The following is a 22,688-nucleotide window of genomic DNA, read 5'->3' as shown; positions in this document are numbered from 1 at the left end:
TTTGGCAATTTCGCGGTCCCCGAATCGCGCGAAATTGCCCAAAAATCTGCAATTCGCTAGTTAGCTAATTTTTTTTGCATGGTCGCGCTTCAAAAATACAATCTTGCGCGTGCGGCTATGACTTACCGTGATTCTGAGTTTGCCGAGTTGTTTTCCTCCCGGTTTGTGTGCGTTGCGTCATTTTGGATCCTCTGAGACTTTTCAACCGCGAGTACGTCTTGGAGTCCCGCCATCTTGCACTGCGAATACGTCATAAGGGCCCGTGATCACGCATCATGAGAGTAAACAATTGCGAATACGTAGATGCGACGCGCAGCTGACATCCGGCGGGAGATTTGAACAGCTCGCTTTCCCGAACTCACAAAAATTGCAATTCTGCACAAGATATCTATCGCTGGCAGCATAAACCTTCTGAAAATGATGATTTGGATCAGAATAACTCCTCAGATTGACATTTGGCTGCACTTTTTTGTGCAAGGAGTCCATTTTTGGGATGTGGGAGGAAGGAAGTGCCCCACAGTCTCCAACTTCCTGTTCCTGTCCAGCAGGCTCCTCCCAGTGCTTTGTCCATGTCCTGGTCACTTTTCATTTGGATCTGGAGCTGGAAGGATTATTCTTTGTGGCTGCTGCTGGATATTTGTATTTGAGGACTTTTTGTTTGAATCACTTTTGGATTTGAGATTTTACAAGTAAGTTGGTGTTTTTTGTTTGGGGCATTGCAGGTGTTGGGGCATTGCAGGTGTTGCAACTACAATTTATAAACTTTTTCACAACTTAAAAAAATATATATTGTGGGTATCCACAGTATCCAGTAGGCCCAGGGTCAGTCATGGGGGCATGATACAACTGTTTTTGTGAGTTTTGTTGAACTTAAATATCATTTACGGCATGGATGGCATAGAATTGAATAGCTCACTGTTATATGTGGAATTTGTTTTTTTATTTTGCTGTGCGTGTTAAAGCTACACTAGCCAGTAGGCCCAGGAGTAGTCAGTGGTGCATGGACCAAGTCTTCCTGTGGGGTCTCTTGAATTTAAACATCATTTAGGGCATGGATGGCATTGGATTGGGGTGATTTTTGTGTGCAGTTCGATTTTTTGGGGTGTTGTGTTGGGCCTGTTCCAGGGCCTAGCCATGTGGGTGGGGGCCATTTTGAGGCCTGGTCCAGGACCTGGCCATGTGGGTGGTGGCCATTTTGATGCATGGTCCAGGGCCTGGCCATGTGGGTGGTGGCCATTTTGATGCATGGTCCAGGGCCTGGCCATGTGGGTGGGGGTCTAGGGGCCATTTTGAAGCCAGGCAGTGTGCTTTGTGCCGTAGGCCTGCACCCAGTCTGCCTTGCTTTCATCCATTATGCCCAGGAGTACTCAGTGGTGCATGGACAAAGTCTTTCTGTTGGGTCTCTTGAATTTAAACATCATTTAGGGCATGGATGGCATTGGATTGGGGTGATTTTTGTGTGTATTTTGATTTTTTGGGGTTTTGTTGGGGCCTGGCCCAGGGCCTGGCCATGTGGGTGGGGGCCATTTTGAGTCCTGGTCCAGGGCCTGGCCATGTGGGTGGGGGCCATTTTGATGCCTGGTCCTGGGCCTGGCCATGTGGGTGGGGGTCTAGCGGCCATTTTGAAGCCAGGCAGTGTGCTTTGTTGTGCCATAGGCCTGCATCCAGTCTGCGTTGCTTTCATCCATTATGCCCAGGGGTACTCAGTGGTGCGTGGACAAAGTCTTGCTTTGGGGGTCTCTTGAATTTAAACATCATTTAGGGCATGGATGGCATTGGATTGGGGTGATGTTTATGAGTATTTCGATGTTTTGGGTGTTGTTGGGGCCTGGTCCAGGGCCTGACCATGTGGGTGGGGGCCATTTTGAGGCATGGTCCAGGGCCTGGCCATGTGGGTGTGGGTCTAGGGACCATTTTGAAGCCAGGCAGTGTGCTTTGTGCCATAGGCCTGCACCCAGTCTGCCTTGCTTTCATCCATTATGCCCAGGGGTACTCAGTGGTGCATGGACAAAGTCTTTCTGTGGGGTCTCTTGAATTTAAACATCATTTAGGGCATGGATGGAATTGGATTGGGGTGATTTTTGTGTGTATTTCGATTTTTTGGTTGTTGGGGCCTGGTCCAGGGCCTGGCCATGTGGGTGGGGCCATTTTGAGGCCTGGTCCAGGGCCTGGCCATGTGGGTGTGGGTCAGGGGCCATTTTGAAGCCAGGCAGTGTGCTTTGTGCCATAGGCCTGCACCCAGTCTACCTTGCTTTCGTCCATTATGCCCAGGGGTACTCAGTGGTGCATGGACAAAGTCTTTCTGTGGGGTCTCTTGAATTTAAACATCATTTAGGGCATGGATGGCATTGGATTGGGGTGATTTTGTGTGTACTTCGATTTTTTGGGTGTTGTTGGGGCCTGGTCCAGGGCCTGGCCATGTGGGTGGGGGCCATTTTGAGGCCTGGTCCAGGATCTTGCGCATGTGGGTGTTGTTCTAGGGGCCATTTTGAAGCCAGACAGTGTGCTTTGTGCCATAGGCCTGTACCCAGTCTGCCTTGCTTTCATCCATTATGCCCAGGGGTACTCAGTAGGCTGTTGCTTCTCCTCACAACAACATGCACCATGCACCGCCCCTCAGACGACGCTGGAACCAGGAGAGAGGAACCACGAGGAGAGAGAGGTAAGGGGGATTGGGCTTGGGGTTACTTTTTTATGGTTTAGGGTAGTGTTGAAGTAGTGTTGTAATGTTTGTGTAGTGTAGGGTTGTGTTTTAGGATTTAGGGTAGTGGCGGGGGGTTGTGCAGGGAAGTGTATGAGTGTAGAGACCGGACTGGGGGAAGGGGGAGGGTTGTGCTGGGGGTAGTGTATTAGGGTTTAGGGTAGTGTTGGGGGTCATGCAGGGTAGTGTTAGAGTGTAGGGACCGGACTGGGGGTGGGAGGAGGATCATGCTGGGGGTAGTGTTTTTGGATTTAGGGTAGGTTTGTGGTTTTTGTGTAGTGTAGGGTTCCGCCATGGATGGTAGTGGGAGTACCTGCCGGGCGGTGACGTGGGGAGGGGGAGGTGCAGGGTGGGGGTAGTAATGTATGGATTACGGAGTGTAACAGGTAAGTAAACATATACATAAATAAAACGAATTTCCTTGCGCGCACTGCATCGCATTTGGTGATGCAGTGCAGGCAACGAAATTCGTTTTAATTATTTATATGTTTCCTTACCTGTTAAACTCCATAATCCATACATTCCTACCCCCCACCCTGCCCCTCCCCATGTCCCCTCCCGGCAGGTACTCCCACTACCGGCCGCGGCTGGCAGGGTTGTGTTTTAGGATTTAGGGTAGTGTCGGGTCGTGCAGGGTAATATTCAAGTGTAGGGACCGGACTGGGGGAAGGGGAGGGTCGTGTTGGGGGTAGTGTTTTAGGGTTTAGGGTAGTGTTGTGGTGTTTGTGTGGTGTAGGGTAATTTAATTTAATTTTCCCATTTATTAAGCGCAAACGAATACCCGCAGGCGTCTCGGCGCTAGACTAGGGTAGTGTTTTAGAGTTTAGGGTAGTGTTGAGGGGTCATGCAGGGTACGGGGGAGTGTTGTGCAGGGATACTAAATTAGGGTTCAGGGTAGGGCATACTTTTACCATGAGTATACCTTTATCAAGCATGCATTTGCGTTGTAATGACATACGTGGTAAAGGAATATGTGTGGTAAAAGTATGCGATGTAATGACATGTCGTTGTAATGACAATGCGTAGTAATACCCATGCTGTAATGGCACGTGTTGTATTTCTATGCGTTGTAATGAGTTATATTTGGCTGCAGGGCATCCGCTACCTGGGTGGAGACTCTCCCATGACTGCAGGGCTTCTGACACGAGGGTTGAGACTCTCCCATGACCGTGGGGCATCTGCTACGAGGGAGGAGACTGTCCCATGACTGCAGGGCCTCCACAACGAGGGAGGAGACTCTCCCATGACCGTGGGGCCTCCACCACGAGGGTGGAGACTCTCCCATGACCGTGGGGCCTCCACCACGAGGGTGGAGACTCTCCCATGACTGTGCGGCCTCCACCACGAGAGTGGAGACTCTCACATGACCGCGGGGCCTCCACCACGAGAGTGGAGACTCTCTCATGACTGTGGGGCCTCCACCACATGGGTGGAAACTCTCCCATGACTGCGGGGTCTCCGCCACGAGGGTGGAGACTCTCCCATGACTGCGGGGTCTCCACCACGAGAGTGGAGACTCTCTCATGACTGTGGGGCCTCCACCACATGGGTGAAACTCTCCCATGACTGCGGGGTCTCCGCCACGAGGGTGGAGACTCTCCCATGACTGCGGAGTCTCCGCCATGAGTACGGAGGTCCTGTGTGACTCAGACCCACAGATTTTACCGCAATAAGTGTAATCCTGATTTGGGCTATTGGGAAGTGCATACCAAGGGCCGAAAAAGCCAGATGTTGAAAGACGGAATTTTATAGGAGCAGAGCCTTATAGTCTTTGATAAATCTTTGATGCATCAGAAGGAGACAATTGATAAATATGACATCAGAGGTCATATTTTTAATATTAGGGACATTTTCTTTCTCTTTTGTTTGCCCTCCCTTCTTTCTCGTGGTTTAATTAATATTTGAAAACTTTGGCTGCCTTCACGCTGCTCTTCTCACCTCTCCTCCGGTCTTGTTTGTTTTGGGTATATGCATATGTGCATTTGGTTAAAGTATGGGAAACATTCTAAATCAAGAATGAGTACAATTCATCCTTGTAGATAATAGCATAACTTTCAATTTCCTTTCCATATTACCAAATAATTTCACTCCACTGTTATTTAAGTACATTTGCACTGTTACCGAGCAAATATTCCGATTTGTTTTTTTCCTATTCTGCCTGACCCATTTTTTATTAGAAGTAAACTCTCTACTGCATTATTCTAAAAACTTCTAATCTTGACATAAAGGCAACGGAGGAGTGAATCAAAAAGTGATTGCTCAAGAGCACACATTATGACGAAATCCGCCCCCACACATTCGTCACTGTTTGGGCAGCCTTTTATTTCCTCAAATGGATCCCTGAAGACGGGAGCGCTTCAGTTTCCAGAGGCTTCGCTTTGGAAGCGGGAGGCCAATGTTTCGCTCTAGAAGACAACAGGTTATTAAAGTGGGCGATGCCGTTCCCGCTTCACTTAGCAAAGACACAAAGAGGTGGATTAGGCTTCGAGCTGGGTTATCAGTTAACAAGAGGAAGGTCGGAAATAATCGGGCATGTTTGTACTTGCCGGACAGTGTCCTCTGGGTCGGCGTGGGACAGGAGGGTGGTTGTGAACAGTCTGCAGGCTTGGGTTACACATTGTAGCTGGTGGCAGGTGCGCTCCACAGCGGTCAAGGACCCGGAGGCACTCAGCGCTTGAACCACTACTTGAGGCAGCGGGGGCGTCGGGACAAAAGGCGCCTGATGCCGAGGAAGACTTACTTGGATAGAGGAAGAAACATTGGGACAGATCCGAATTAAGAAACCGGAACAGCACTAAACAAAATGGTAAACCAGTTTTCTAACAGGTACTTTTCGTCAGGAGGTCAATGTGGCGGGAAATGGGGCTGCGTCAGAGAACCCGGGATTTAGGGGCCTAACAGGAAGATCTCCCGCCAGCCCGGGAATGACGAGGCAATCAACTTTCAGAGTGAGGGCGAGGGTGGGGGGTTCGGAATCTCGGCTTCGAACATTAAAATGCAGAGCTTTAAATGGGCCGGGTCCTGGCCCTGCTCAACACAAGCTTTTCTAAAAAAGCTGGTGCTCAGAAGGGTCCCTGTCGGGCTCTCAGTTTTTGCACTGGCCATCGGGGAGACAAAAAAATATATAAACTCTGCAGCAGTCCCACCCTTCACTATCTTTGATGTAACTTCAAGGAGGCTCGTTATTGTTCTTTCACAATCACAGTCTCATCATTTCAGAATGGAAACATTTTCAATATTTACAACGAAGCCATAGTTGTTTCCAATTTATCTTAAGCAACTAACAACCATTGACAAAGCCAATAGTCCTGGCCTGTTGTAGGTGTATTCAGGGCTTTAAACAGTGCTTAATTTGTAAAATATTTAGTGCCAGAGCTCTGACCTGGAGGCCACTGCAGCTTGTGCCACCCATCGCACTTGTCATCGCTGCCAAAAAACAACTTCTAACCATCTCTCTTGCATGTAAATGTGTGATTTCAGATTATTCCAGGTCCCCAAAGCTAAAAGAATGGTTGGGGAGGCAGGTATTAGCAATATTTTAATGTATATTGTATTTCTAAACCACCATTGTTCTGCTCATCTCTAAATTAGAAGAGCAGCGCCACCCTGTGGTAGACTGTTCTAAGTATGGTGTTGACAATTAGGTATACACACAAATATCCAGGGGCCTGAAACTGCAACACTGAACGCTATAACCTCTAGAACAAACTAATCCTTATGTGTGCGCCAACTTCCTTAATGAAACCTGCTATACTAAAAAGTAGTACCCAGGTAGACGGAATCCCATCACTCACCAATAGGTGACATGCTTCATCATCTGGGTCTCCTCATTGATGTCACACCCGTGACACTAAGGGCCACAAGCTCATCTCAGGGATGAGGGAGCCCGAGGATGTTTTACTAGGGTCACTATCTGACCTAACAGATGAGAGCGATTGAGTGCCTAGCACCCGAAACCAATTAAGTGCCGGTGCTGAGCACCGGAAAGCACCGGCTCAAATTAATCACTGGCTTTAAGTGGGCCGGGTTTCACCAGTGCTGAGCACCGTTAGTTTTTTAAAGGGGTCTCGAAACGGGCCTCTATCGGGATCTGTTTTGTGCCCTGGCACAGGCAGTCCATTTTTTCCCCCAGACTACAGTGACAGCAGGCACATCAATGTGTGCATGCTCACACTGCTCAATTCTCACTAGTGGAGAAGTTACAGCAAGACGTCATGCTAGGTGAGCGTTGTAGGAGAAGGGAAATCCTTTAAAGAGAGTCATTTTCTCGGGAAACATTCCTTTACAACGTAACTGGTACAACGCGGTACCGTTACGATGCAGCTTTAACAACGAAAGTCGTTACAACGACTTTCGCTGGAGGGCGCTCTAGGTTAGGGGATAGTTTAATTAACTATCCAACACCTTCCCTACTATCCACGGGGACTGGTGTTGGAATAGTAAATTAAACTATTCACTATCAGCGCCCCCCAACGCAAGTCGTTGTAACGACTTGCGTTGTTAAAACTGCGTCGTAAAGGGACGCGTTGTAACGGTACGCGTTGTACCGTCATACATCCATTTTCTCTCTGGATTTCCCTTCTCTTTTTGAAACTTGGGAGCAGCAACATTGTCGTGTGTCACCAGGGATTTAAGGGGAAGCTTTTTCAATATTATATACCAACTATAGTTGCTGCTTTTTTATCTCATGCAACTAACAGCCACTGACAAAGCCAATAGTCCTGAATTCTTGCAGGTATGATGTTACTTGGTGTATCATATATCTGGATGCAATGAAAGAAACAGCAAAATACAAGTCAGGAGGCATACTATGCTAGGCACTGATTTTTAGTTTACGTGTTGTTAAGCCACGCCCTTAATTACATTGGCCACATTTTTTCTTCCCACTTAAAGCCCTGGGTGTAATGTTACTTGTTGTATTTTATATTTGGGTGCAATGACAGAAACAGCAAAATACCAGTCGAGCAGCACATTATGCTAGGCACAGATATTTACATCATGTGTTTTTAAGCCATGCCCTAAATTACATTGACCACACCTCTTTGAGAGACCCCCCCACCCCCCAGTTTTTTCATCCCACTTAAATCCCTGAGTAAAGGTGTACGCCAGCAGTCAGGTTCCTACCGCTTCTTTTGAAAGGATGGTCGGATTGAGGCAGAGTCAGTCATAGGTCATGCTGCATCTGCTGAAGTGACCTCTTTCTGAAGAGCATACCTATTAAAATTGTTGTTGAAGCAGGGAGTGGCTTACCATCTGTGCTTAGTGTGCGCTGGAATGTGATACTTAGGTTAAGCATTAACTTTTTCTGTATTTGCTGCTGCTGCTTTTATTTAAAGTACAAAGCCCGAAAGTGCAAGAACGCCCTAACGCCAGAGCATTCTACTTTTTGACATGCTGTGACCAGAACTCTCTATTAGATTTATCGGTTGGGCAGCCATCATAGTGCCTAATTCGTAGACATTTCAAGAGCGGTCGAAGTGCATTAAAAAAGTAAGGGAACTGTGAAGTTGTGCACAATGGGGGCAGGACGAGTAAGCATGGGGAAGAAGTCAAAGGTGTGGCTAAAAAAAACAAAAGATTCTGTAACTATTTTTCAGTCTTTTACCTTCAGGTATGTGCGTATAAAATAACGCACAACTAAAAAGTAAAATAAATGCAAGTTAGGTTAGTCAGTTGGAAATGCACCTTTGTACTTTATGAAAATGCTATTAGTTCAATGCACTGCAGAGGACTATATATGTAACCAGACAGCCTTGGAATTGAAACCTGGTTGGAGCAGTGGAGAATAGTTAAAGGCAGGTTGGTAACTCCTTTCCAATACCACTCAAAATGTCAAGTGATTCCATTAATTAAAGCCAATATGGGATTCCGAGCCCCCTTTACTTTTGCAGATTGACACACTGTGAACATTTACATTTCTTTCAAGCAGAGGAGCCCTGGCAAGAAGGCTTGTTTAGCTGTCTGCCTGCCCTCGGTTTCTCAGCACCAGAGACTATGCCTTACACCGCAGCTGAAGCATTTCAGATCTAGGAATGAACCGTCCCGGGACAGTTATCTTTTCACAGAAAGTAGGGTAACTGTGTTCCTTAAATTAAAAAAGTATGGGTACATCGTGCCCTTCCGATCCTGCCCACTTCGACCACTGCATTTCAGCTGTACCAGTGACAGATCTTTTCAATTAGACTCACTGTAACAGGGAGTGCTCTGCTGTCTGACAGACCGGGACAACGTTCTCCTAGTGAACGAAGTACCTGTGCAAGAAAGGCTCTGTTTTTAGATCTGTTCGCTGTCCGCTCTGTTTTTAGACATGCAGACCGTGTAACAGTGAGAACTCCGTGGTATTAGACATGGTAATCGAGAGTGCGCCCTTTTATTAGATGTGCAGACAATATAACAAAGAGTGCCAGGCGTGCAACGCCCATTGGGCTGAAAGGGCTTCAGCCCCTGCCCTCCCGTTCGTGTGCGGAAGCTCAGGCTGCAGTGATGTGGGTGCCTGTCGCAGGGAAAGCATGGGATAGGTACAACTCAGGAGCTGCATAACAAACATTTTCTTGTCTCTGAGAGACAGGCTCCGCGTCTCACAGGAGGCTGTAGGTGTCGCAGCAGGTGATTCACAACATCCCAGGACAAAGCCCCCATTATGGAGTTCCAACTGGACAATCCAACGTATGATTCACTTTTGTTAGTCTATTGCTAAACAGTGTTTGCTGATTAGCACAGGTATGCGAGGGAGCATCTGCACTTGAAAGGTGTTGGGTGCTTCCAAACAAACAAGGCAGAAATCACAACCTGCCTAGATTCAAAATGCATTTATTTAGTGCTCCCTGTCCATGTGAGTGTTAATAAGTGCTATGTAAATAGAAAAGAGGAAATCATTTTTGTTTCTTTTCTAAATGGTGATTCAGTGGCCCTCTAGCAACCCAGACTTTTCTGTCAACAACATCTTGTTGGGTTCTAAAAATTACAAGTACTAACTAAACAAGTACTGCAAAGCAAACAGGACACACCTATGTGAACTATTGCTTTGTCAATGTTTTTAGTTCCGTTGTACAGAAGTACAGCTGCTGTGCAGCGTGGCTAAAAGACGACAAAAAAGCGCCATGACGTGGGCAGTGCTGGCCACATCATATCACTTTTTTATTTAAAAAAAAAACTGCTGGCAGGAGGGCAAGTTACGAGAGGGGGCGAGCCACTGAATATTCAAGCCAGGCTCAAGCGTGATGCCTGACTCAGCTCAAGGTCCTGTCAGAACCTCGAACCCATAACGAGCTAAGCTTTCATTTGGCTTCTGCCTGCCTGCCACCCTCCCTCTGCCCAGGATGTGGTGTTAGGGCCAGTGCTGCCGACTTTGAATTTGGGGCACCAAGTTCGAGTCTGGGCAAATCACTTAATTTCCCCATGCCTACAGCAATGAATGTGACCTTGTGTAATGAAACAGGTGCTCACATAAAGCACTCTAATATGGCAATGCATGGCTGCAGCATGAAGGAGGGGGCGTAGCGGAGTGTGCAGAGCGGAGTCATGTAGCTACGTTACCAATGAGTGGCCGAATGGCTGAGCAGCATGGGCTGGGCCTTGGGGAGAGTCAGGTAGAAATCGCGGGGAGGATGGAACCTGGGTAAGACGGCTTTGAGGCCACATTGAGCCGCACCAACAAAACCTACCGCATGCCCGCTCCTCCCATCAACCGGACACCCTCATCCTGCCATCTCCGCCTTCTAGCAGAACTACCATGCCTCATGGTTGAGCAGAGGACCAGCTTGAATCTAAGCGGTTGGTGTAGCTGGCGTGGCATGCTCAGCAAGTTTTCTCCACCGGGCCCCAGGTGACACTGCTCTGCACTAGGGTGACCAACCGTCCGTAAATTTCACGGACAGTCCGTAATTTCGGCCGTCTGTCCGTTGTCCGTGAAGGAATCTTTAACGGACGCCATTTGTCCGTCATTTTAACAGGGCACCGGTTGCCTCACCCTAAAGCCGGCACAGCTTGCACCCGCCTCTTTTCTTCTCTCCGATGCTGCACCAAAGCTCCTCAGATGCCCCCCAGCACTGTAGAGGCACAGCGGGATGGCAACCCTCACACCTCCAGCCCTTGATGACCTGTTAAGAGGTGCTTCGAAGGTGACTGAGAGGGAGGGGCTGCCGGTTCAGGAGCAGCGACATCTATTCACATGCAAACAGCCCTGAATGTGTCATGTCTCTGCTATTTAGAGGGGGGCTCACACATTCCATTTCTACCCAGGGCCCCAAACATTCAGACCCGGCCAGATTACACCCCTGATTACACCGAGGCAGCACGTGGTTCTCTTCACAGAGCGTAATTACTGTCACTAAATTGTAAGCAAACCTCGGTTCTTCAAACATGCAGTCTATAATGTAAGAAAATAAAGAAATGGCACAATCGCACCCACACTGATTAACAAAGTATGGAGGACAATCAGTTCAATCAGTTCTCTTAGAGTATCTCCTGTAAGTACTGTACATCACAGTGGGGGATGGCATTTTGGACAGAGAGTCTGTCTTCTCGTTGTCTTATGCAGGAGAGGAGCCCAAGATGATACTAGAATACTGCATGCCCACCCTTGTGTTCCCTCTCCTGTGATGGCTCCTGCCTTCCCCTCAGTGATGGCTCCAGTCCACCCCCACCTGTGGTGGCTCTTGTCCCCCCTGTGGTGGATCCTGTCTCCTCCCTGGGTGGCTTCCGTCCCAGTCCTGGAACGGCCCCTGCAGCGAGGGTGAAGTTCTTGATGGGCCTCTTCTCAAAAGGGCTCAGCTCAAAATTAATATGGAAAGGTCGGCGAGTAAGTAAGTGAAGGGATGGGTGAATGGCTGGATGAATTAGTGAAAGGGTGAATGGATGAATGAAAGATTGAATAAATGGCTAATGAGAGAGGATGGATGGATTGATGAGTGAGGGGAAGGATGGAGAGAAAATGTAAATAGCTGGATGTATGGGAGGAAGGGTAGCTGGATGATGGATGAGGGGAAAGATGGATGACGGGAAGGATGATGGATGAGGAGAAGGATGGATGGATGGATGGAGGCGAAGGATGGATGGATGGAGGGGAAGGATGGATGGATGAGGGGAAGGATGGATGGATGGATGGAGTGGATGGATGGAGGGGAAGGATGGATGGATCAGGAGATGGATGGATGGATGGATGAGGGGAAGGATAAATGGATGGGATGGATGGATGGATGGGTGAGGGGAAGGATGGATGATGGATGAAAGGAAGGATGGATGAGGGGAAGGATTGATGGATGAGGTGAAGGATGGATGGATGAGGAGAAGGATGGATGGATGAGGGGAAGGATGGATGGATGAGGGGATGGATGGATGAGGGGAAGGATGGATGGGTGAGGGGAAGGATGGATGGGTGAGGGGATGGATGGATGGATGAGGGAATGGGTGAGGGGATGGATGGATGGATGAGGGGATGGATGGATGGATCAGGGGATGGATGGATGGATGAGGGGATGGATAGAAGGGAAGGATGGATGGATGGGTGGGTGAAAGGATGGATGGATGGATGATGAGGGGAAGGATGGATGATGAGGGGAAGGATGGATGGATGATGATGAGGGGATGGATGGATGATGAGGGGGTGGGTGAAAGGATGGATGATGAGGGGAAGGGTGGATGGATGGATGATGAGGGGAAGGGTGAATGGATGGATGATTAGGGAATGGATGGATGATGAGGGGGTGGGTAAAAGGATGGATGGATGATGAGGGGAAGGATGGATGGATGATGAGGGGAAGGATGGATGGATGATGAGTGGGTGGGTAGATGGATGGATGTATGATGAGGGAAAAGGATGGATGATGAGGGGAAGGATGGATGATGAAGGGAAGGACGGATGGATGGATGGATGATGGGTGGGTGAAAGGATGGATGGATGGAGAGTCGGTGGGTGAAAGGATGGATGGATGATGAGTGGGTGGTGAAAGGATGGATGGATGATGAGTGGGTGGGTGAAAGGATGGATGGATGGATGAGTGGGTGGGTGAAAGGATGGATGGATGGATGAGTGGGTGGGTGGATAGTGGGTGAGTGAAAGGATGGATCAGTGGATTGGATGGTGGGTGGGTGAAAGGATGGATGAGTGGGTGGGTGGATGGTGGGTGGGTGGATGGTTGGGTGGATGATGGGTTGGTAGGTGGATGAGTGAAATGATGGATGGATTGATAAGTGCAAGGGTGAATGAATGGACGTATGAGTGAAAGGGTGGATGTAAGGATGGATGAGTGAGTGAAAGGGAGGGTAGATGGACAAAAGGATGAATAGATGTGTGAAGGAGTGAAATGATAGATGGATGAGTGATAGGATCAATGGATGGATTCATGAGTGGATGAGTAGATGGATGGATGGATGGGTGGGTGGATGGATGGATGGAAGGAAGGATGGCTAAGTGAAAGGGTCGATGGAGAGAGAAAGGGAGGATGGATGGATGACTAAAATAGTGGATGGGTGGAAGGATTAGTAAGTGAAAGGATGGCTGGATTGGTGAAAGGGTAAATGGCTGAATGGATGAGTGAATGGATGGATGGGATAAAGAGTGGATGGATAAGTGTACAGATGGATAGGGTGAAATGGTGGATGGATGGATGGATGGATGGATGGATGGATGGATAATGGAGATGAGTGAAAGGATGGATGAGGGGATGGATGAAGGGATGGATGAGTGAAATGATAGATGGAAGGATATATGATGGATAGGTTTGCAAACGGTTGAATATGTTTGGAAATGGCTGGGCTTACTTATATACTATTGCGCGACCTCTGATGTGTCTGTAAAACGTACCTATTGTCCTGAAGTTTTGTCCTGAATTTTGACCTCCTGTCCTGAATTAGTGTCCTGAATTTTGACCCTTTGTCCTGAATTTTTACACTCACCGTCCTGAATTTGCACCAATGCCAGTTGGTCACCCTACTCTGCACCTGAGGGCCAGTCACAACCCCATAACTCCGGACAAACTCATTTAGGCTCCTGAGCCTCAGCAAGTGGGGAGAGCGGGAAGTGGAGGAGTCTCGGCTAGGTGGGATCAGGGAGGCCACGCAGCACGCAGGTTGAGCCCGCGCAAGTTTCCCCGCTAGGTTCAGGTGCGGTTTGCGATCAGGTACAGCTCCCGCACCATGCCTGCTACCTAGAGGAGTCCCAACTCTAGCTTTACTTCTACCACCCCGGAGACCCACCATAGAGCAAACAAGCACCAAGGAAGCACCAAGGAGGGACAAAAGGAGGAAGGAGGCAGTCCTGAGTCCTGTACAAAGGTGGCAAGTTGGGGAGTGGGGACGCCACAAGTAGACTGCCGTTTGGGAGTCTTTAGTCCAGAACTCACAGCTTAAACCACATAACAGGCAGGAGGGACTGATGATTTGAACCTGTGCCACACGCTTAATATGCACCTCCACCTTCCGCGGCGTGTGCCCGGGCAAAGACCATTATCGGCCGTAGAAGGCTGGGCCACCCTTTTTGACATTAGAAGTTAAGCAACTTTCAGTTTTCTTTTTATCTGTCGCCTGGATATTGCCTTAAGATATTTCTTCCATTTGGTTTTATGAGTTCAGATGAATTGAGCTAAGAGAGGCTCCTGTTCTTAGCTACTGGCCTGGTTTTATAACAAAAGGGCCCTGATCATTGTTGGCTTCAGGTTGCATCCTGAGCTGTCTAATGTGAGACCTAAAAACAAGAACATGCACAATGATGGTTGAATAGGAGTGGGAATTGTGGACAACACCTTCACCAATTAGTGGGGACAGGGACTCATAAAAAGTGCTTCAAAGGGTAGAAGCTCCACTCCTCTGTGGAAATTGTTTTTGGCTGCCTATCCTTTGCTTGTAGGAAGGCCAGTAAAAACCCAAGCATTGATGTTTGTTTCATCATGATGGTGGCTTCACAATGATGTCATGTCACGCAGTTATTCTAACAGTCCATACACATGCAGCTGTGCAGTGCCGCACCTCACTAGACGGTGAGCGAAATGGAGGGGAGCGGGGGAGCAGACAGCGATCACCCCCGAGGCCAGGGAAGTCGTGTGGAGCCTGAGCATATTGTAATTTCTCTTTGTGCCAATAAAAATCATGTTTTCGTCTGACATGCATTAAAATTAAAATGGGTTTCTGTGATTTTCGTAAATGTGTACCTGTCTCGTAGGGAGCAACACTACTTTTCTAATAAAAGTATATGTTATCGTTTAATTTATTCACAATTATTTTTGGAAGCACATGACTGCCATGTTTAGGTGGGACAAAATCTCCCCAACAATATCTTAACAGATACTAAATGGAGTCTGTTCCTATACGCAGGACATTCTCCACTGTATGAACTAATTTGAATGGGTTATTGCACATTGATAACTAGCAAAATCTAACGTGCAAGGCTGTTTGGGTTCTGTTATCAATATTTTGGCGCATTATTTCTTTTGACCCTCTAATAAAACGATCCTTCTTTGATTGAAATAGTACAATGAATGAGAAATACACCTTTGATTTTTTTTTAAATAATTTGTGGTCCTTAATAATACAGACTAGTGCGATCTGAATTGATTTCTTGACGTCATGATCGGTCCTCTCGCAAGAAATTATAGAACTCTATTGATATATATTTCTAAATACATTCCTTGTAGGCAGCACCTGACAAGTATTCACCCAAGCCCACAAGGGTATAGTATAGAAATAGTTTGAGGTTCATCCTCAGACAGGGGTCCTTACGTTTTAGCCAATAGCCCTCTGGGACTATTTGGGACTAGCAGTGCTATCTTTCTGATCATATATGCGCGGGTTGATGAGTCCCAGCATGTACAGAGCTGCTGGCTATAAGGCAGGGCCGGCTGGAGGTGGCCTTGGCGACCCGGGCCAGGTGACAGCTTTGGCACGGGTCACAGGTCTGCTCTGTTTATGAAAGTGGACACCCTTCTGACCCCTTTTACTCTACACTGAGATCAGCTGATGAACTAGTAGTGTAAGAAGACGCTGACCTGTGGCTGCCCTCGGAGGCAGGGCCCTTCTCCCAGGGCTTGGCCTTGCCTGGTCTGCCCTCCGCCGGCTCAGACGTACCCGGCGGCGCCCGGACACCCTTGACAACCCCTCACAACACCTGCCGGGAACACTGCCGAGCCGCCCTCACCTGCCGTAGCACAGCAACCGCACAGCCTCCAGGCAGGAATACAGTGTCCCAGGCTGCCTGAGCATCTTTGTGGCTAGAGGCACGTGCTTCAGAACATAAAGCGCTTTATCCTGTGGTAAAGGTTATATTCACATCTAGGGTATTAACTGGCCTTCCTTTCGGGCAAAGTGTACAGAATGTACAGAGATGCATTTCTTGATGACGAGCCTTCCTCATCAGGACTTTCTAAGGTAACCAGAGGCCTCAAAGTCACGAAAGAACACGGTGCTCCAGCCCTGGAGCTCCGTTTAGTAACCTAATGTATTCTGGGAGCTGTAGTCCTGGTGCACTTCCGTCCAACAATGATTTGTACAAATAAATGCCGGGACAGGAGTTTTGCGTCTTTAGTGGCATGGCTTCAGACGATTATCTTGTAGTTTGACTCATCTTATTCAAGCAATGGTAACTATTAACATTTCAAAGTGTTTTCCTTTGCCAAAAAACCTTGAATAAACTTTTATGTTCACATTCCAAGACTACGCGTGTTTATAGTAGAGCTACCAGAGGGATGCACACCTTGGCGTTACAGAACTGAACTCATCAAGTCTGTAACCATTTTACACTTACACAATACCACACTATAGACCGCGGGAGCTAATAAGATTCATTTATATGCCATAAAGCAAAAACCAGAAGACTGATATATAGAAAAATATAGCATTTACCATTTAATTTAAAACAGATTGTCAAATTACAGCCATGTAGTGCTTCGAACCATTTAAATATTTACATTTTCAGTATAATGAGAGCCTATAAAAATGAGAATACATTGTCTATGGTTGTAGCTTGCATGTGTGTGCAGATGTTGTCTTCTGCTTCTTTTAGGCTGACAATATTAAAGATGAGAGCCAACTCCAATTTTTAGGTCTGATGTTAGCAAAACCTTCTGATTTTACTGAAATTATACATATAACATACTTTTACGTATGTTGTTAGCCAAGACGTTTTGATTTTTGTAAACTTGTATAAATAATATACTTACTTAGGAAACGTTCAGCCAGCCTTCTTCATCCATTCGCTTTTTGTTGTGTCACTCACATTCTTCTTCCTCCCACTGCAGCATTCAGCCTGGGCTAATGGGGCACCCCATTTCAGCCATTGGCTAACTTCACTGCGAGTGATGTAATGCTTCCCTTTCACAAGGACAATATCCACACACAAAGTAGTTCCCTTCAGTGGCAGGAACTAATATGTCAGGGTGTGTGTTTTTGAGACCCAAAAATGTTTTGATTTAACCATTTTTTAAATACAGTGACTAATGACTGACAGTTCATTCAACAATAACATTTTATAAATCCCATCCCAAAACAAACAAGAATTGGCACAGCCAATTAGCCTGTCTTTGGCTGCATGGCTTTTGGCTTTGTCAATAGCTTTGTCATGGGTTTTGCAAAGCTTTGTTGTTGGGGTAACTGCTGGGGCCATCAATGTAAAAACGAGCTAAAAACAAAAATATGTTTTAGTCTCAAAAAGCATACATTGTCATAGAAGTCCCTGCCCCTCAAGGGAACGTCTTTGTGTGCAGGGCCGGACTGGCCGTAGCGGGCACCGGGCGTTTCCCCAGTGGGCCGGAGAGGTGGGGCCAGTTTTGCGGCTGTGGGGGCCGGTTTTGTCACTGGGGACCAGTTTTGCAGGAGTGCTGCAATATCTGATCCCTGTAACAAAACAAAAGCAGCAGCAGTGCCCGCATCTAGAGCTTCTCAGTGCCTCAACATAACCCGCCACCCACCCCCACCTCCCATGGCTGGTCGAGGGAAATTGCCAGGGCTGGTGTCTCATCCCAGTCGAGCCTGGTTTGTGTGTGGATGTGCTCTTTGTGAACTGGAAGAATGCTGTCACTCACAGTGAAGGAAGCTGCCCCACTGCTGTATGTTGCAGTGGGTGGAAAGAAATTTGAATGACTCGGCTGAAGACCAATGGATAAAGAGAGCTGGCTGAAAACCCCTATAATTAAGGTTATTATCCATATATTTTACCAAACTCAAAATATCTTGGATAATAACAGACCTTAAAAGCATTTAAAAATGCTAACAGGCTGTCAGCCACTTCCAGACCTATTGACAATGCCAGTGCTTGTTTATCAAGTGATTCACAATATTTGGTACATTGTTATGCCATAGATCCCATTCAACCTTTTATTTTACGGGATACAGCAAGGACATCCTCTGCTATCAATTGAATGTCACCTTGGTGTTTCAGCACCTGCAGAGCCCTATATGTGTTACTGGAATGTTTAATGTTAAGCAGCTACGAACCTTGCAATTACTGATCAATTTCTGCACCGCCACGTGGCATTCCTGAATTTTATGGCAAGATAATTGCTAGAAATAGATGCACTTTCTAAATATTAACGCGAGTGCAATAGACAATGTATTGTCGTTTTCAATTGGCTTGTCATTCTTCTGAAGGTTGAAATGTGTAATAAGCACTGCATAACACATGATTAGTGTAATGTGAAGAGTGAGATAATTAAATTGTATAAACTATATCACTAAAAAAAGAACCTGACTTTTAATTTTTGGCTTATAAATAGTTATCATTTCATACCCACTGCCTTGAGGATCTTGTGGTATAGGGCAATTATATAACTATACTTTATGGTGCTGGCTGAGGATTCTGCATCCAAGTGATTTAAACTCCAGACTGTGAGAATTCTTTTAACCTTGCCCTCCATTCCTCGGATATAAGACTGCTCAGTGAGCGAAGCAATTGCTGCTATCTGCAACCTGAAAATAAATGCAGCAGGTGCAGAGGCACTGGGGCCCAAATACCTGAAGGGTCCACTGAACCATGATTATTGCTGTATTTTATGATTCAAACAGCAGTCAGGGTGGCCATTTCCTTCCTTGCACTATGGCTCATGACACACTGGCTGTGCTACAGGCCTTAACTTGCTGCTCCTCCTAGGACCAAACTCTAGGGCTGTCTCCAAGTGCAAAGCCACCACTGGCAGGGAATATTGGCAGTCTTAGAGGTGGGCACTGGAAGGCAGCAGTCTATTTCAGGAAATAAGTAAATATTAACAAGCAAGGCGAGGGAAAGCTGAGTTATTTTCTTTCCAGATGGCACAAGAGCCCATACATGGGCAATGCCACAATCAGAATTTGTTTACATCGAAGTTAAGTATACAAATTCTGGCCATCTCACTGCCCCTGTATAATTACGGACGAAAGGCATCCTCATGCCTGCCAACTTGAAGAACAATCTTACCGTGTGATGAGGGGGCGCGGCCTTATTTATTTATTTATTTATTTATTTATTTATTATAGTGTTTTGTATAGCGCGAACAAGACCCGTGGGTATCAGAGCGCTTAACATCGAGGTAGGTTACATATTGGCAATACAGAGTCATTTATACAAACAAACAGATATGAGGTAGAGGAAACTGTGGCTATGAGAGGGTGCCTAAATCTAACTATTCCAAACGCATGTGCAATTAGCAATAAAGGTAGGTGAGGCTTAGCTTATATCCATGTCTATATCGACAACTAAGGTGAGGTAGAGGTTATATAGTTATGGCTTTAGAAAACATTTATAAGTTCGCCTAGGACTGTGGTAACGTTCAGGACACAGTCAGGGCTTGTGTGAGGAGTTAGTTCCTTATCAATGATAACATTCTTGAATAATATTCTTGAGAGGGCCATCCATCCGCTGACATAAGTATTCGAACCCACGATCCGCCTGCTTCCCTATGCAAGGTATTTACTCAACATAAGACTCTTCAGTTCCCGTTTGAATGTTACAATATTTTGAATCTTCCTCAGACTTGGAGGGAGTGAATTCCAGACTCTGGGGGCAGCTCCATAGAAAGTTCGGTCATAAGACTTTTTCTTTCGGAAGATGGCTGGCCGCAACAGCAGCTCCTTGGCGCTTCTAGTTGGTCTGTTTCCTCCCGATAGCTTGATTTTCTTGGCTAGGTATCTTGGCGTGTTATAGTGCACCGCTTTGTGGGTAATACATGCTAATTTCATTTGAATTCTGGCCTCATAAGGAAGCCAGTTTAGTGCTTTGAAGTGAGGAGATATATGATCAAATTTCCTAGATCCTGTGATGAGTCTTGCCGCTGCGTTGAGACAGGCTTTTAGTGGTGCTGTGGATGTTTTAGGTAGGCCAGCTAATGTGGAGCAACCATATTCAATCCTTGATATAACTAGAGATTGTATAGCCAGTTTTAGATCTGCCTCTGAAATGAATGGTTTTAATTTTCTTAGGTAGCTCAAATGGTAGCGGGCGCTTTTCGCCATTGAATTAATGTGGGCTTTCATGTCAAGGTTCTCATCCAATGTGATTCCTAGTGATTTAGCAGAGTTGACTAGGGTTGGGGTGCAGTTAAGCGCAGTCACCAATTTGGTCCATTCCTTTATTTCAGAGTGGCTCCTTGGAGGTGAAATTAGCAAGAATTCTGTTTTATGGGCATTTAGTTTCAGATGATTAGTAGTTAACCATTGTAACGCCATCTTTAATGTCTCATTCATTAGATCGATGTCATCAAGGGAGGTGATCTTCAAGTATATTTGCGTGTCACCTGCGTACATGTGGTAGGATATCTGAGAGTTCCGAAGAATGTCTGTAAGAGGTTCGACATACAGGTTGAATAGATCCGGTGATAGCGTAGAACCTTGCGGGACCCCAATTGTATTAGGACAAGGGGGTGAGATTGCTTGGTTAACCAGAAATCGTTGTGTTCTGTTCCGTAGAGAAGAATTGAACCATTTCAGCACATTTCCGGATAGTCCCATCCTGTCCTGCAGCCTGGACAATAATGCTTCATGATTTACCGTGTCAAATGCGGATGATAGGTCGAGTAGAATCAATAGGCATGCTTGCTTTTGGTCTAGGGCTTGTAGCGCGTCATCTACAATATGCAGGATCGCTGTTTCCGTGCTATGTCCTGCTCTGAATCCTGATTGGCATTCGTCTAGTAATGAGAACTTGGTGATGTGTTGTTTCAGTTGGCTCTGCACGCATTTCTCAATTACTTTGGCCAGTAGGGGGATGTTGGTTATTGGTCGGTAGTTATTCGGATCTGTTGTTTCCGCTGTTGGTTTTTTGATTATTGGCACAACTTGTCCTATTTTTAGACAGTCAGGGAGGATCCCTTGTGCAAGAGATGCGTTTATTATTTTGGTCCAGATCGGGACCACGATATGACTGATTTCTTTAACACATTTTGCAGGTAGAGGGTCCTGATAGTGGTTGTTTGGTCTGATTTCAGACACCGTTTTGGCGATCTTGTCCTGGTCGTATAATTCAAATGTGTCCCAATTTGCTTTATTTTTTGTCTTAGTATTCTCTGCTGTCATGGAAGCCTCGCTGGTCGGCAACGGTTGGGTTGGGAGGATAGCCACAGCGTTTGAGAGCTCCGCCTCTAGCGATTTGGTCTTTTCCGTGAAAAATGATGAGAATTCCTCGCAGCTTAAGGGCGTTTTTGAGTTCTCTTGGGCCGATTTGGCTAGTTTATCCGACTGTTGCTTTAAGATCTCGAAGAGTTTCCGTGGTCTGTTTTTGGCATTGTCAAGTTCTGCTCTTATAAATTCTTTTTTGGAGTTGATTATCTTTTTGTTATATTGGTTCCTGATTTTTCTGAGGTCTTTCAGCTCTGGGGAGGAAGGGTGTTGTCTCCATTTTCTTTCGGCCATTCTCAGTTTGCGCCTGTCCTCATTCAGTGACTCACTAAACCAAGGATTTTTTGGCTTTTCTGTGACTCTTTTTAGTTTTAGTGGCATGGTGTCATTGACGATATTTCCAATTGAGGTTATGTAGTGATCGGTCAGCTCGTTTACATTCTGCATGTCATTAGGTGGCTTTAAGCCTCTTTCGCAGTTAGCAACCAGTAGCTCAATATTCGCCTCTTTTGTATCTCGGATCGCTTTTTTGGACTTGGGGGGTTGCACAGTCCTACCCTTTTTCACTTTGGGAATCACGAATGTTATGGTATGATGGTCCGACCAATCACATGGATCTATAGCGCGGATTGATGTCTCTTTCTTTTTTGAGATAATCCAGTCTAAGATCGCTCCTTGTGCATGTGTAGGTTGTGTGCATGCTTGTGTAAGGTTTAGTTCGGCCAGGAACTCTTTGAGCGAGTTAACCGTTTTATCATTATCGTCGTTCCAGTGCAAATTAAACAAGGCCCTTCCCCTTGAAAGGGGAAGGGCCTTGTGCCCAGAAGTACCCATGTGGTACTTTTGAGAACACCCCACCTCGCCCCCTCCCCCCCAAAAAGCTTGCTGATGCTGGTGCCGATGTTGTCGGTTGTTTTTACACCCCTTGATTGACGTCGGCAGTTCAAAGCCTCAGAAAATGAGCTAGAAAACCACTATTTACACTGGTTTTAAGCTAGTTTTCCCAGCCACCGTGGGAGATCAGCTCCTCACTGGTAGACTGTGTGATGGGAGCCGATATCGACTGTCACACTGTGGCACCATCCCTAAAGAAAACAATAACGGAAAACTGATTTCATGCTCATATTATAGATGGCCTGTGAAAATACCCAGTGGGTCATTGGAGGCTGGTATTTAATGGCAGTGGGGTGGCTGGTGGCGGGTCACGGGGGAGAAGGTGGTGTCAGGCGTAAACCACTATCCAGGCAGAAACCGGGCTCCTCAGAAGTGTAGACAGTGTCACCCTCCTTACTCAAGACAGACCTCCCTCCGTGATACACAACACAAGAGAATGATACTATCCCAAGAAAAGAGAGAGACCAAAACCAAGGTCTAAAGAAGAAATGAAAATGTCTGGCAGGGACCCCACGTCTTTGGGAAATAGTGACCTGCAGTAACAGAAAAGACAAGAACAAAAAAGAGGTATTCAATAGTA

The 22,688-nt window shown here is 46.6% G+C and overlaps 1 protein-coding gene across 2 annotated transcripts in view; it reads left to right on the top strand.

The window, feature by feature from the left end:
* Nucleotides 1-5,061: 5,061 nt before the first annotated feature.
* The window catches only part of ANKRD65 (ankyrin repeat domain 65), an 81,418-nt gene continuing 63,791 nt past the window's right edge, over nucleotides 5,062-22,688 (top strand). Inside the window, exon 1 of one of the 2 annotated variants that reach the window (XM_086921455.1) lies at nucleotides 5,062-5,507. In XM_086921455.1, coding sequence (XP_086777581.1) covers nucleotides 5,505-5,507 — 3 coding nt within the window. In that variant the 5' untranslated portion in view covers nucleotides 5,062-5,504. Of the gene's footprint in view, nucleotides 5,528-22,688 lie in introns of both variants that reach the window. The other variant, XM_086921456.1, reaches the window with a different exon arrangement.

This window comes from Lissotriton vulgaris, chromosome 5 (genome assembly GCF_964263255.1).
Source record: "Lissotriton vulgaris chromosome 5, aLisVul1.2, whole genome shotgun sequence".
NCBI classification, from domain to species: domain Eukaryota; kingdom Metazoa; phylum Chordata; class Amphibia; order Caudata; family Salamandridae; genus Lissotriton; species Lissotriton vulgaris.
This window is presented reverse-complemented; position numbering and strand designations above follow the sequence as displayed.